Raw genomic sequence first — 15,730 nt, forward strand, 5'->3', positions numbered from 1 at the left:
CGCCTCTGGAACAAACTCCCACACTCCCTTCAATCCCACTCCTCCCTCCAGGTCTTTAAAACAGCTGTTCACCACCATCTCTTATCTTCCCCCATCCAAAACCTTGATCTTTTCTACTCCCACTAATTCACCCCAGATCCACCTTATTTGAAATTCCAACTTCTTTCCTGGAAGTCCTGGCAGTGTCCATATGTTTTATACCTCTCCCACCCCCACCTTCCCATGCCTCCCCCCCCAAAGCCCTCTCCCTCCCACAGATCTCTCGATGTCTCCATGTCTCTTGGTCCCTGCTCTCAAATGTTGTGTTTGTGTCCTTCCCCCTCTCTCCCCATCTTGTCTACCGCTCCTGATGTTATTTGTTTTATGTGTCAGTTTGTCTTTCTTTGTGATTAATGTTCGCTCTTTCATGAGCCTCGATCTTGTATAAAGAAAAAAAAAAAGGAATGATAGAGATCTGTAATCTGGTGGTGAAAGAAGGCCGCATTCCAGTGGATTGGGAACTGAGTACCCTCGTCCCTCTATTCAAGGGGAAAGGTGACCCTCTGGAGTGTGGCTCGTACTGAGCGATAAAGTTATTGGAGCATGGAATGAAGGTATTGGAAAGGGTGTTGGAGAGGAGGATAAGGAAGAAGGTGAAGATCGACGAAATGCAGTTTGGATTTATGCCAGGAAGAGGAACGACAGACGCGCTCTTTATTTGTGAGGCAGTTGCAGGGGAAGTACATGGAGAAGAGGAGGAAGTTGTTTCTTGGGTTTGTTGATCTGGAGAAAGCATTTGATCGGGTTCCACGCGAAGTATTGATATGGGCATTGAGGAAGTTAGAAGTGGAGGAATGGTTGATGAGAGTGGTGATGGCAGTGTACGAAAGAGCGCGCACAGCTGTAAGGACGAAGGACGGGAACAGTGGTGAGCTTGAGGTGAAGGTGGGAGTGCATCAGGGGTCGGTACTAAGTCCACTACTATTTGTAGCTGTGATGGAGTTGCTGGCTCAGAACGTAAAGGAGGGTTTACCATGGGAGTTGTTGTATGCAGATGATCTGGTGTTGATTGCGGAAAGTATGGATGGACTGAAGGAAAAGATGAACAAGTGGAAGGAATGTATGGAGACAAAAGGTCTGAAGGTGAATATAGGAAAAACGAAAGGTGATGGCAAGTGGTAAAGCATGTGGTGAGGTGGAATGAACTGGGAAGTGGCCATGTGCTGTGTGCAGGAAGGGTGTCGGAGTGAACTCCATTCAATGTACAATGTGCGCTGAGTGGGTTCATCAAAAATGTAGTGGTCTGAGAGGGTCATTAACCAGTGTGGCAGCTACATTCAAATGTAAGGTTTGCACAGAGGGAGCTGCAGATGGAGGAAATGTTGAGTTGGATCTTGGAGACAACGTGAAGCTGGAAGGTGTGAAAACATTTTGCTACCTCGGAGACGTGTTGAATGGAGAAGGTGGATCAGACTCGGCAACGGTTGCTGGAGTGAGACGTGCATGGAAGAAGTTTCGGGAACTGAGTGGCGTGCTGATGAGGAGGGGAGTGTCGTTGAAGCTGAAGGGAAAGGTGTATGCTGCATGTGTGAGAAGTGTTATGATTTATGGGAGCGAGACATGGGTCATGAATGTAGAGCAGCAACAAAGGCTGGAAAGGGTGGAAATGCGAATGGTTCGATGGATGTGCGGAGTATCGTTGAGAGAGAGGAAGACAAATGATGAATTGCGAAAGACGATGGGAATAGAGCCTGTGATTGATGCTGTGAAGAGGAACAGGTTGAGATGGTTTGGTCATGTGTTGAGGAAGGATGAAAGTGACTGGTTGAGAAGAGTGATGGAAATTATTATTTAATTATTATTAATTTAATTATTTTATTTATTTAATTATTTAATTATTTAATTATATTTAATTATTTAAAATTTATTTAATTATTATTAAAGAATGATATTCTGCTTTGTTAGTCCTACAGTTCCCGTCATTCATTGTGTGCTTTTATAGGGGGGAAACAAAACCTTTTAAATTATTCCTATTTTCTCCATAGTAAATGTCAAACAAGTGGAACATGTCTTTCAATCCTGACAAATCTCACACTCTTACAATGTCTCTCCGAAAGGACCGACTGGACAACCCTCCCATCTACTTTCTCAACAATCCTCTCCAAGAAGTTCTGTCGCTCAAGCTTTTGGGTCTCACTATCTGCCATGATCTTTCTTGGGAAAACCACATTTCCAAGCTGGCCTCCAAAGCCAGTCGCCGACTGGGCATCCTCCGTTGTGCGAAGTCCTTCCTTGGCACACCTGAGCTCCTCACCACATACAAGGCTTTCATCCGCAGCTCAATGGAATACTGTTCCCCCCTCTGGGCTGGTGCTCCCGCCTCACACCTTGCTCGGCTTCACGCTGTTGAGGCCAAAGCTTTCAGAATCATTGGAATCTCCTGCGATGTAGTCAACACCGAGGGCCTTTCACTCACTCACCGCAGGCAGGTTGGTTGTCTTTCTGTCTTCTACCGACTCCTCTCCGGCCTTGCTCCCCCAGCTCTCTCTGTGCTCTGTCCCCCCAATATTCCTTCAGGTCGCACAAGATCTGCCTGCAACCCTCTTATGGTTAAACTGCCAAAGTCTAGGCTCTCTGCTCACCTTCACTCTTTCATTCCCCTTTTCTCCCGCCTCTGGAACAAACTCCCCCACTCCCTTCAATCCCACTCCTCCCTCCAGGTCTTTAAAACGGCTGTTCACCACCATCTCTTATCTTCCCCCATCGAAAACCTTGATCTTTTCTACCCCCGGTAATTCACCCCAGAGTCCTTGCAGTGTTCATATGTTTTATTCCTCTCCCACCTCCCCCCAAGTCCTCCCGATGTCCCTGCTCTCAAATGTTGTGTTTGTGTCCTTCCCCCTCTTCCCCCTCTCTTTTGTGTCCTTCCCCCTCTCTCCCCATCTTGTCTGCCGCTCCCCTTGTTTTTTGTGTTTTGTGTGTCGGTTTGTCTTTTTGTGTGATTAATGTTAGCTCTTTCACGAGCCTCGATCTTGTATACAAAAAAAAAAAAAAAAAAAAAAAAAGAATGTAGAAGGAAGTAGAGGACGGAGAAGCCCGAGAAAGACTTGGCTAAAGATAGTGGAAGAAGAAATGCGGGCAAGGGGGGGTTAACAAGGGGAGATGCAGAAAATAGGGCAAAATGGAGAAGATTGTCATGGGGACCGCAAGGCTAACCCCCGCTCAAGCAGGGAAAATGGCCTTAAAATGCACGTTGTTGTTGTTGTATTCCCATTCCTTTAAATGCCAATAATGGACCATGCTTGATAGATTTGCCATAACGATGACTTTTGGGTTTTCCCGTTTGCGTGCAGCTCCGGCTTTATGTCAGCTTGCTCGCCAGCACTTTGCTACCATCCGTAACCAGTTTGCTGACCTTCAGACAAAGTTTCCAGCAGAACATTATTATCGGTGAGTACTTGTAGTGTTCGGGAAGACCCAGCAACAGTAAAATTCCTCTTATTCGGTGGATTTATAATATGTAACTAAACACGTGAAGCATTCAAAAAATTGTGGGAATGCTACAACTGCAGAATATTGGCTCCTAAACCTGCAATTATACTTATTTGCCATCGTTTCACTTATCTGACATTGTTAGTTGTTTCGGAGTATTCTTCTCCTCTTCTTTTTATAAGGGGTGAGGTTCGATGGCACCAAGCTTCGGCCCTGCCTTGACCATGATACTCCTCCTCTTCCCTCTGTCCTCAGCCAACTCTCTCCACCCTCCAAACACCCCCACCTTACTGATATCCTTCTTCACACAATGCACAATCTTCACACAATTCACTCCCATCTCAACCGTGGTCTACCTCTTTCCCTCTTACCTTGCTCATTCAACCTATCCACTCTCTTTGCCATTCTCTCTTCCCCCATCCGCACCGTGTCCAGCCCATCTCAGCCGGCATTTCATCAATCTCCCCGTCATGCGCATCTGCACACCAATCTCCTCTTGACCAGTTGTTCTCGCACACCTGCAGCCTCTGTTGTTGTCTCCATATCAGCGCCACTATTTCCAGACCGTCAAGGTAGGTCAGCATTACACACATCAGAACCTTCCCTTTCAATTTCCTTGATGTCTTTCTGTCTGCCATTCATCCCTCCACCTCCTCCACACCCACCTGAATCCTCTGCCCCTCTGCCTCTGACTTACCACTTCTGGTCACTACTCCCTCCAGATACTCAAATATATGTCCCTGTCTGATCTCCTTCCCCTCTAACCTGATATTCATTTATTAGTCCCCTACCGGTGTACACCGGAGGGGACTATAGGTTTGCACGTCGTCCCTCCGGCCGTCAGTCCGTCACGCAAAGAACAGTTTTCCGGACTTTTTGTCTAAACGCTTAATGCTAATGATTTCAAACTTGGCACATGGTTTCCTCATGATAAGTTAGAGGTCAGGTTCGAACTTCACGACGTTTCGATCATTTTTGACAAAGTTATGGCACTTTGAACTTTGGGAATTCTGATAATTCTGATGATCCTTAACTCAGTGCCATTTTAAGTTTTAATTTCCTTTAAAAAAGATTTTCTCTGCAATAATAGGACCGATTGAGATCAAATTTTCACCATATGAGGGACTCGATCTGTAGAATAATGTAATGGTAATTATGACGTCACAGGTCACGTGGTTCGGCCGCCATATTGTTTTTCGTGAAAACACGAAAACCCCATTTTCTCTGCAACGGCTGAACAGATCGAGGCCAAACTTTGCAGGCAGAATCGCATACCCATGACAAACAAAAAAGTCAGTGAGCATGACGTCATGCATCACATGGTTTCAGAGTTATGACGTTTTTAAGCATGAACCATTAAAACCGAGCTCCTCCCTCATTTTTGATCCAATCGAGGGGAAACTTCACAAATCTGTTCAGCATGTCAATCTACTAAAATGTCATTTTGGAATTTGCGATAGGGCACGTGGTTTGGCAGATATCGTTAATTAAACGGAAATATTTTAAAAATGGATATCTCTTGTTTATTCTCGAGTTCTCCTCAAGCCGCACCGCGCGCCCTCAGCTTCGTCCCACGAACGTCAAAAGCGCGACACAGTGCGCGCTTTCGGGAGGGGCGGAGCCAAGCCGAGCAACATATTGTTACGGACACGACTTAGATGTTGCTTGACCGAGCGGAATGGCCGCCGTGTTCGCACAGTTTACCCGATTACACTCGAACGTTGGCCGAATCGCGCTATGCTAAATCAATGAAGGAAAGGACACAACGGCTGGGATATATGCAACGACACAAGGGGTACAGTTCTCAAGACCTCAGGAGGAGGATATAATTGGTAATGCAGAAACGGGTAGATTACACGGTAAGAGGTAAAGCACAGAAAAGATGGGCACTTAGACACAGTCTTATCTTATCCCCGACAGACCACAGGCAAACGGGACAAGACTGACTTACACAGGGATTGATGGCAAGGAAGGGCAGGCAGTCGATAGCACAAGGTGCACCTTGGCTCAGGGGCAGAATCAAACGCGGTCCGGTCCAGAGATGCGGGGAGGTATTCAGCGCTTGGAGGTGGCGTCTTCTCTCTCCGTGGTGTGGGCGCATCTGACGTCACCTCCCTCTTTCTGCGCATGCCCAGCGGGGAGTGACACGCCCTCGGCTCGTTAGCTCCGCCCCAGATGGAATCGGTCCGCCGCTTCTATTGGGTGCGGGGGGGTTACCGGGCTCCGCCCTTGACGAGGAGCTGACAGCGAGCCCCTGCGTGGTAACCCCGTCGGAGCACATGTTCAATGGCGGCTAACCAAGCCGGAGTGAGGACGCACACTCCCCGCGCCGCCGCCGCTGTTGTTGTTGTTGTTGTTGTACCATGAGGAAGAGCTGCGGGGAGGTATTGGGAGGTCCTAAACTTCCTAACGGTGCCATACAATCACATTCTGGTGCAACGAAGAGTCAGAATTAATGGAAACGAGTCCTTAACTGACATAGACTAAGAATAACTAGCAAGATGTCCTATAGTTGTCTACGTGAGATGCGGTGGACCTGGATGCGACATTTAATGGGGGAAAAAGGGGGAGGTCGGGTCTACAGAGTGTTGTTTACAGAAAATGGGACTAGGGAATGGGGGATTGGGGATAGTTGGTAAGTATTGGGGAAATAGGGGAATATTTACAAGCGGATATGGATGGAGGCCAATCTCATATCCGCAACAATATATACACATCGATCATTGATCGTGAACCGGAAAATATAATAAATTACTGATATTTAGCGACTCGAAAGGTTCTTTATCAACAACTTATTTTCTCGTGCTTCTGCTGACCTGTCTGCAAGGTGTATAAATCGAAGTCCCGAGTGCGAATCACAGGTGAGCCTGTCCTGAGGTAATTAGTGATTGGGAACGATTCAGAACCTGTGGATAAATAACCCTTGGTAATTTCCCCAACAGTTTTCCGGACAACAGACTGCCGGTTGGGGACATGTATTGCAGCGCAATACTCAGAATGCTTGTTTTCTCTGCTGTCCAACCCACAACACCTACGTCTTCCCCATGCTCAACTTCAGTCCATACTTACCCAATGCCTTCTTCCACTCGTCTAGTGCTTCCTGCTTCTCCACCATAACAGCTAGATCGTCTGCATAAAACATCCTCCTCAGCATACCTTTCATGTTTACCTTCCTGCTTACCAACTACATCACCATGATAACATGATTGGGCTGAGAGAGCTTCCCTGCCTCAAAACGATCTTCACACTAGACTCCTCAGATATCCTTGGACCAACCAAAAACTCTTCCCTTTGTTTCCTTGTACATCTCTTCCACCAATATCACTTCTGCCTCCAGCACTTCCATCCATTTCAGTGTCGCCATCACCATCTCTCTCGGGGGCAGTGTGTTAGGCCTTCTCCAGTTCCACAAATCCCATTGCCATTTCACCTTGCACATTATTATTTATTAATTTTTTTCTATACAAGATCGAGGCTTGTGTAAGAGCTAACATCAATCACAAAAAAAAAAAACCCGGACACAAAACGTACAATAAAGGGAGCGGGAGACAAGATGGGGAGAGAGAGGGAAGCACACAAGTACAACAGCAGAGAAGAGGGACATCGGGAGATCTGTGGGAGGGAGAGGGCTTGGGGGAGGAGGCATGGTGGAGAGTAGGTATAAACACATGGACACTGCTAGAACTTCCAGGAAAGAAGTCGGTATTTAAAAAAATTATATCGGTATTTCTATCCTCTTCTCTACCAGCTGTCTCAGGGTGAACATCCCATCTGTCATTCTCCTACCCATTCTAAACCCTGCTGCTATTCTCCAATCTCCACACTCTGAACCCTCTCAATCACCTACATGACATGACTAAGGAGTGCAATGCCCCTGCACTTCCCCGAATCTTGACCATTGCCCTTCCCCTTCCATATCAGCACAATTATCCCTGTCCTCCAATCCTCCAGAATTGAACCCTCTCTGACTCATTATAGCTAAGCATCAGGAAGTTTTGGGTAGTGATTTACTTAATTTTAAGATTAAATGTAAATTTAGGTATTTCCCATTTTTTTCTGGATCCCTAAACTTCATAAAAACCAATGTAAGTTTTGATTTATTGCCGGAGCTAGGCCATGTACTTTGAAACAATTTTCGGTAATAGTTAATTCAGAGCTCTGGGTGGTTAGGGAGCAGTTTAGGAAATATTACACCTGCCAAATTATGACAGTTTTCTTTTAATACTCCCATTACTTTAAATGCAAATAATGGACCATACTTGATAGATTTGGCATAATGACACCCCCACCCCCCAATTTCTAAACTAGTGCTTCCCCCTATAGTTAATGCTCGTGTGTCCCAAATTCTCCTTCAGTATAAATATACCTGTGCACAAGGCTGTGTTGCACAGACCACCTTTAAGTGGGTCGAAAACTCACCTCCTCCCACCTACCCACATACAACCCAGGCCCGGCCGACAGTGCCGATTCATCATTTGAGACCACATCTGTATGTACACTGATTTACCGATGAGGAACTGACTGAAGCTATTTGGAAGTGGATGAAGGAGCAATCTGAAAACGTATTTTACTGGCATAGATTGTTTGAAAGACGACTGTAGCAAGTGTATTAAATTCAATTAAAAGTAAAAGAGTTGATGCATTTTCACTGGTGTATCTCATTTGGATAACTTTTTGAACACTTCATATTCTATACATATACTTTAAAAAAAAACATTGTTCCTACAAATTAATAATTTATTCAACTGTCAAAGTGACACAGATTCTTTTTTTTCCCCGTCCTGGATTCAAACATCAGTTTTCATGACCATTGGCGCTTTGCCATGCAACGACTCTCTTTCCTCGCTGCTCTCCTTGTGTACCTGGATAATGAAACCTTGATCTCTCGAGAGCAGGCAGCAGAAATCCTCGGAGGTGAGTTATGTCTCGACATAAATTACATGGAAAGGTTGGAACAGAATATAGTGAACCTGGGGGAGTTTCATTGTGAAGTTGTTTATAATCGCTTCATATAACATGGAAAAATTGTGGAGTGGGGACGAGAACGTTGCAGGTTGGTGTCACAATCCACCTGAAAACAAAGTAATCATCAAAATTATGATTATTGCACCAATTATCAAGGGAGGTGTGAAGCGCCCCTCCCTTTATATAAGGGATCATTTGTCTGGATGCAACTTTAACATGGGGACTGAAAATTCGTTTCTCGGCTTCTACTGGACATTTGAAAGAACATTTGAGTACCAGTTCACTGGTAATTCCCTGTTTGTCGTAAAAAGGCGACAAACAGGGTTGGCGGCAGGAAGGGCATCCGGCCGTAAAACATTGCTTCAAAAAGGGGACAAACAAAAACAACAACAACCACGGTGCCCGAAAAAGGCCAACCCCCGCTTTGCGGGGAAAAATGGCCTCTAAAGGTGTTTTTTTGTTTTACTGGACACAATCGGCTGCAAGTTGCAGAAGTAAATGCTTTGTAAGTTGAAGTAATATGTTCCAAATTTCAGCAGCGTCCGTTTCCGCATTTTTGAGTTTTATTAAGAAAACCCTCGAATTGTCGTTGGTATCTGTCCGTCCAAAATGTGTTGGCACTCATATCTCAAAGGCCATACATTGAAACTATCTGAAACTTGGAATATACATCGGCCAATAGGGTTAGTTAATGGCTTTCAAAACAAATTCAAAATCTTTTTTTCAATGTATCAAAATTCAAAAACACACACTTTTGATGAAACTTGGCCATAAGCTTCATATCTGATGCCTAATGAAGGTGTACTGAGCGCATCAAAATCTAAGCACATTAGAGGGGTTTTACATGGGAGGTGGGTTGACCCCCCCCCCCCCCCCTCCCCCCAAAAATAGGTATTTGCTCTATTCTCCGAAACAACCCACACAATTTCAATGAAACTTGATCACAACCTTCATCGCCCATTATGTACCAAAGTTTGTTCACGGAATTCAAAATGTCAGGGTCTGTGGGGGGGGTTTGAGTGACTCCTGATCCAAGTGAGTTTCAAGACCCGCGGTCATATTTTTGCTTGGCTGGTATGGGCGATCCTCAAAAGTTGGACATCGAAACATTTCGACTCCGGTAGTAATTATTGGAAAAAAATGCCAGGGCATAGAAAATGCCCCTTTATATGGTATGTGGCAAAGTATAGAAAGGAAAGGACATTCCACAGCTTGTAGAAAATGCCAAACAAAAGAAAATAAGGGACATTCAAAACAATCTCGTGTACATGCTGTACTACCCTTGTGTTCTGAGGAGGAACCAAGTAATGCTCCAGAAAAGTTCATATAAAGGGGCACCCTACATCTGGCAAATAAAATACATTTACTTCTTCATGCATCTGCATGAATTAAATTGGTGCCCCTTCATATGAACTTTTCTAGAGCATTACTTGGTTCCTCCTCAGAACACAAGGGGTAGTACAGCATGCACACAAGATTTTTTGAATGTCCCTTCTTTTCTATACTTTGACACATGGCACTAGCCATATAAAAGGGCCCTTATTTTCTATTGTTTGGCATTATCCCCAAGAATAAGTGAAGCGACGATGTGAGGACGCATCCCCTACTTATTCCATGAACTCGTGTGAGAAACATTACTTTAATTTATCGCACTTTTCAGAAACGCATCCCCGACGTAAAGCGGGATCTCACCGTAAATGCCATGGAAAAGCAAGCTGTGCTTGTTCGAATTGGCACAGCCACTTTATTAGTCCCCTACCTGGAGGTTGCTCTCTGTCTATGTCCCACCTGTGGTTTTCTGCACCTTTCCCCCATACCCTTTAACATATTAAACGGAAACTTGGTACATGGCTTTATTATGACAAGTTACAGAGCAAGTTTGAGTTTTGGGGCATTTCACCAATTTTTTCACGAAGTTGTGGCCTTTTTGGACTGAAAAAAATATCACATATGATACATGGGCCAGTTTTCCAGACTTTTGTCCCATACCCTTCAAGTACATGATTTTGTGTGCTGCATTTACCAACCCTTTCCTGCCCAGCCTCACCACTGTATTGCAACACGGCCAAGTGAAATCCCTCATCTAGTGATAATGTCCCAACTAAAACATGGTGGTTGTGCTGGATGAAGCAGCAATTGTCATACTGTACATGTTCTTGCGTGCAGTTAAAGTTCAGCAAGAAAAAGGATTTCACCTGGATTTGGATGACTACCTGTCAGGTCTGCTCGTTCTGGCAAATGAGCTGGTAAGTGTTCGGCAACAAATAGCTTTTTATCTTATTAGATGTAATTTATATCTTATTAGATGCCACAAATTAAATAAGCAACGAGAACATGATTTGATGTCCACATATTATGTAGGTGCGCCTAGCGGTGAACAGCGTGACTGCTGGAGACTACAACAGACCACTACGGATTGCCGCATTTGTGAACGAACTCGATTCTGGCTTCCGCCTCCTCAACCTCAAAAACGATGCACTGCGAAAACGCTACGATGGGCTAAAGTACGACGTGAAGAAAGTGGAGGAAGTTGTCTACGATGTCACCATACGAGGGTTGGCATCAACCGGGCGACAACCTCAAACCGTGGATACTGGCGATCGACCAGATCCCACAGGCCAGTCAGAGGAAGACAAGTCTTGAATTAGACAGTTTTGGCCAAATGATCGTTTACTGCCACATGTTGAGAATTTTATTTTGCATTCTTCTTCTTCTTCTTCTTTTTAAAAGCTAGTCTGATGTACAGGGGGCAAAGGAGGTGGGCGAGTCAGGATTGAAGGTTGAAATTCATTTTTGTAAATGTGTTGCATACACTTTTCCATGTTTCTCACAAGACTTGGAAGTCTGGATTTCCAGTTAATTAAACTGAATTGCAGTTGGACGTATACCTTTTGGATAATATGTTGTAATGTCAATACCTCCTTACTCGGAATTCTGTATAAACTTGGAAAACAGGATAAACGTTTGAGTTTGAATTTTGCACCTGTGTCAAAACATTTTGCTTGATGCTGTTGCCAAAGTTATCCATTTGGTTTTTACAAATGCAGGAATATGTTTTTGTTCTTTTTACTGGATATGGGGTGGCCTGTGGAATGATATTAACAATTGGGATGTAAACAACAACAACAACAACAACAACATGCATTTAAGGCCATTTTCCCTGCTAGAGCGGGGGTTAGCCTTGCGGTCCCCATGACAATCTTCTCCATTTTGCCCTATTTTCTGCATCTCTCCTTGTTTAACCCCCTTGCCCGCATTTCTTCTTCCACCATCTTTAGCCAAGTCTTTCTCGGTCTTCCTCGTCCTCTACTTCCTTCTACATTCATTTCCATCACTCTTCTCAACCAGTCACTTTCATCCTTCCTCAACACATGACCAAACCATCTCAACCTGTTCCTCTTCACAGCATCAATCACAGGCTCTATTCCCATCATCTTTCGCAATTCATCATTTGTCTTCCTCTCTCTCAACGATACTCCGCACATCCACCGAACCATTCGCATTTCCACCCTTTCCAGCCTTCCTTGCTGCTCTACGTTCATTACCCATGTCTCGCTCCCATAAATCATAACACTTCTCACACATGCAGCATACACCTTTCCCTTCAGCTTCAACGACACTCCCCTCCTCATCAGCACGCCACTCAGTTCCCGAAACTTCTTCCATGCACATCTCACTCTTGCAACCGTTGCCGAGTCTGATCCACCTTCTCCATTCAGCATGTCTCCGAGGTAGCAAAATGTTTTCACACCTTCCAGCTTCACGCCGTCCCCAAGATCCAACTCAACATTTCCTCCATCTGCAGCTCCTTCTGTGCACACCTTACATTTGAATGTAGCTGCCACACTGGTTAATGACCCTCTCAGACCACAACATTCTTGATGAACCCACTCAGCACACATTGTACATTGAATGGAGTTCACTCCGACACCCTTCCTGCACACACAGCACATGGCCACTTCCCAGTTCTTTCCACCTCACCACATGCTTTACCACTTGCCATCACCTTCGTCTTTCCGATATTCACCTTCAGACCTTTTGTCTCCATACATTCCTTCCACTTGTTAATCTTTTCCTTCAGTCCATCCATACTTTCCGCAATCAACACCAGATCATCTGCATACAACAACTCCCACGGGAAACCCTCCTTTACGTTCTGAGCCAGCACCTCCATCACAGCTACAAATAGTAGTGGACTTCGTACCGACCCCTGATGCACTCCCACCTTCACCTCAAACTCACCACTGTTCCCGTCCTTCGTCCTTACAGCTGTGCGCGTCTTTTGTACATTGCCATCACTACTCTGATCAACCATTCCTCCACTCCTAACTTCCTCAATGCCCATGTCAATACTTCGTGTGGAACCCTATCGAATGCTTTTTCCAGATCAACAAACCCAAGAAACAACTTCTTCCTCTTCTCCATGTACTTCTCCTGCAACTGCCTCACAATAAAGAGCGCGTCTGTCGTTCCTCTTCCTGGCATAAATCCAAACTGCATTTCGTCGATCTTCACCTTCTTCCTTATCCTCCTCTCCAACACCCTTTCCAATACCTTCATTCCATGCTCCAACAACTTTATCGCTCGGTACGAGCCACACTCCAGAGGGTCACCTTTCCCCTTGCATAGAGGGGACGAGGGTACTCAGTTCCCAATCCACTGGAATGCGGCCTTCTTTCACCACCAGACCACAGATCTCCGTCACTCTCCTCACACCGCAACCTCCTGCCGCCCTCAACACATCTCCCACAACTCCCGTCGGCCCTCCCGCCTTTCTACTCCCCATTGCCCCCATCGCTTCCTCAACCTCCTTCTTCGCCATCTTCTCTGCCGGTCCCAAAACTGGGCCACTCTCTATGTTGCCATCCCATTCACTCTGTATTCAACAGCATTTTCACACATCCCCTCCATCCCCCTTCAATTCCATCTGGGTCCACAATGACCTGTCCCACCCCATCCCTCAAGCAACTCACCCCCATCACATCACACCCCTCTCTTGCCATCTGCTTTGCAATCCTGAATACCGCTCTGACCCTCCCCCGAACCCAAGCTCTCTCCGAACATTTTCCCACATGCCTCCCGCACCCTTGCTACCCCCCTCTTTACAGCCTTCTTGGCTGCCCTACAACCCCCATGCTCTGCCCACTCTGCTCCCGTACCCCTCGCCCTCCGCCACTCCCCGAACCTCCCCCTCCCCCCGTCAATCCTCCCTCCAACTTTCTCATCCCACCACCATGTCTCCGAGTGTCTCGGCGGTCCTTTTGTCCATCCACACACCCCACCAACGGCTCCCAACAGACTGTCCTTCACTGACATCCAACCACACTCGAGCTCAACCACACCATCCCCTACCCTACTCAGCCTCTCCCCCAATGCCGGACTGTCACCTCTTTCAACCTCCACACCTTCATTCTCGGTTGGTACTTCACCCGCCGAGCTCTCCCCGCACCTTTCACCCTTAGGTCGCAGACAACCAAGTGGTGCTGTGAAACAGCCTCCTCCCCCGGGATCACCTTTGTGTTCCGGAGGTGCCCCCTGTCTCGCCTACGCACCATCAGGTGGTCAACGGTTGTTGTTGACCCACCTGACGTGTATGTAACAAGCTTATTATCCTCTTTCTGGAACTGAGTGCGTATTACAAATCAACAAATCAGCAAACTCCAAAATCCTTTCACCTTCTCCATTCCTCACACCATATCCGTAACCCCCATGAACTCCCTCAAAACCATCCATACTCCTTCCTGCATGTCCATTTCAGTCTCTTCCTACCACAACAACTTCCACATCTTTCACGTTTTCCATCAGCTTCTCTATCGCACACCAGAACTTGTGCTTCTCTTCATCGCTCCGACCAACCTGCGGAGCATATCCCGAAATGACGTTCACCAAGAGCTTTCCAATCATCATTTTCACCATCATCAACCTTTCACTCACTCCAGTCACACTCACCACACTGTCTACAAACTCCTCAGAAAACAGGACACGAACACCATTCACCCTTGCCACACAAACTTGTATTTTTGTCCCTGCCTACCCTTCACCATTCTCACACCACTTCCCTTCCATCTCGTCTCTTGCACACAACATATGTCCACTCTTCTTCTGACCAATACTTCCACCACTTCTCCTGATCTCCCTGTCATTGTCCCTACAATCCATGTTCCAAACCTCAGAAACCGATCTCCACTTCGGGCTGTACCCTGCCCATATGTAGTTGTAATGTCATGGTTCTCTTTTTGAGGCAATGTTTTTTTTATGGCCGGATGCCCTTCCTGACGCCAACCCTCTTTGTCGCCTCTTACGACACGCAGGGATACGGTGTACCTATTCTAACCAGGGTCCACACCGGGAAAATTGGGATGTAAAAAGCATATATAATAATTTTGTAGGCCACCCTGTATGAGTTGGTGTGGTGTTCTGGTCAAGAGGTAGAAACTAAGTTAAACTAGAGCGAAGTGGATAGCACACCATCATAAATCCCCTACTTCCCACCTAAAGCAAAGTTGAAAGATGGCAAAACGTTCCACCAGGAATGACCCAATATCAAATTGTTACTTTTTGATCCATGGATCTAAGTTCCCACCCCAGGGGCATAATCCAAAAAATTGACATATTTCATACGTCCCCCAATGTTGATTGCATATACAAAGTTTAATTAAAAGATGTGCCCATAACTGCATTTTTGGGTATTTGACCTTTTGACCCCACCCCGAGGGGGGGGGGGGGGGGCAAAAGTGACGCTGTTGCACCGTCTTGACATGTGGTGATTCTAACTACCACGTTTGTACAACCGTTTAGGAGGAAATGATCTGCACAACCGTTATTTTTTGCTCTTAAACCTGCAAGTAGATACTTGTTTGCTATCGTTTCACTAATCTCACATTGTTAGTTGTTTTGGAGTATAATCCAGAATAATCTGTCTTACAATTTTGTATCTTGTGAAAATGGTGCATCGAGGTATCATCAGATTTCATGCAAAGAAGGTGCTAACTCCAAAGAAATCCAAGTGAATGATGGCCGTAACCTGAGAAGGTAGGTGTACCTTTTATTTGACAATAGCCGAAAGGATGGCTGACTAAGGATGGACACGAGTCCCTTGAAGATGACCTCAGGTCAGGATGGCCAGCAGATGCTAGCAACCCACACTCTTATCCATGTTGATGCATCAATCATGAAGGATCGCCAAAATATCCCAAAAACTCGGAATGTCTCAAAACAGCATTTTCATCGTCGTTCATAACCGATTGGGCCATGACCAAGGTCTCGGCAAAATGGGTGCTTCAAAACCTCAGCG

The 15,730-nt window shown here is 45.7% G+C and overlaps 1 protein-coding gene across 1 annotated transcript in view; it reads left to right on the top strand.

Annotated features, from left to right (window-relative positions):
* The window catches only part of TSN (translin), a 50,146-nt gene extending 38,730 nt beyond the window's left edge, over window positions 1-11,416 (top strand). Inside the window, exons 3-6 of the mRNA XM_068119682.2 lie at window positions 3,333-3,429; window positions 8,270-8,385; window positions 10,603-10,682; window positions 10,798-11,416. Coding sequence (XP_067975783.1) covers window positions 3,333-3,429; window positions 8,270-8,385; window positions 10,603-10,682; window positions 10,798-11,079 — 575 coding nt within the window. The 3' untranslated portion in view covers window positions 11,080-11,416. The remainder of the gene's footprint in view (window positions 1-3,332; window positions 3,430-8,269; window positions 8,386-10,602; window positions 10,683-10,797) is intronic.
* The last annotated feature ends 4,314 nt before the right edge of the window (window positions 11,417-15,730 follow it).

Source organism: Myxine glutinosa, chromosome 6 (genome assembly GCF_964187855.1).
Source record: "Myxine glutinosa chromosome 6, kmMyxGlut1.1, whole genome shotgun sequence".
Taxonomy (NCBI): Eukaryota; Metazoa; Chordata; class Myxini; order Myxiniformes; family Myxinidae; genus Myxine; species Myxine glutinosa.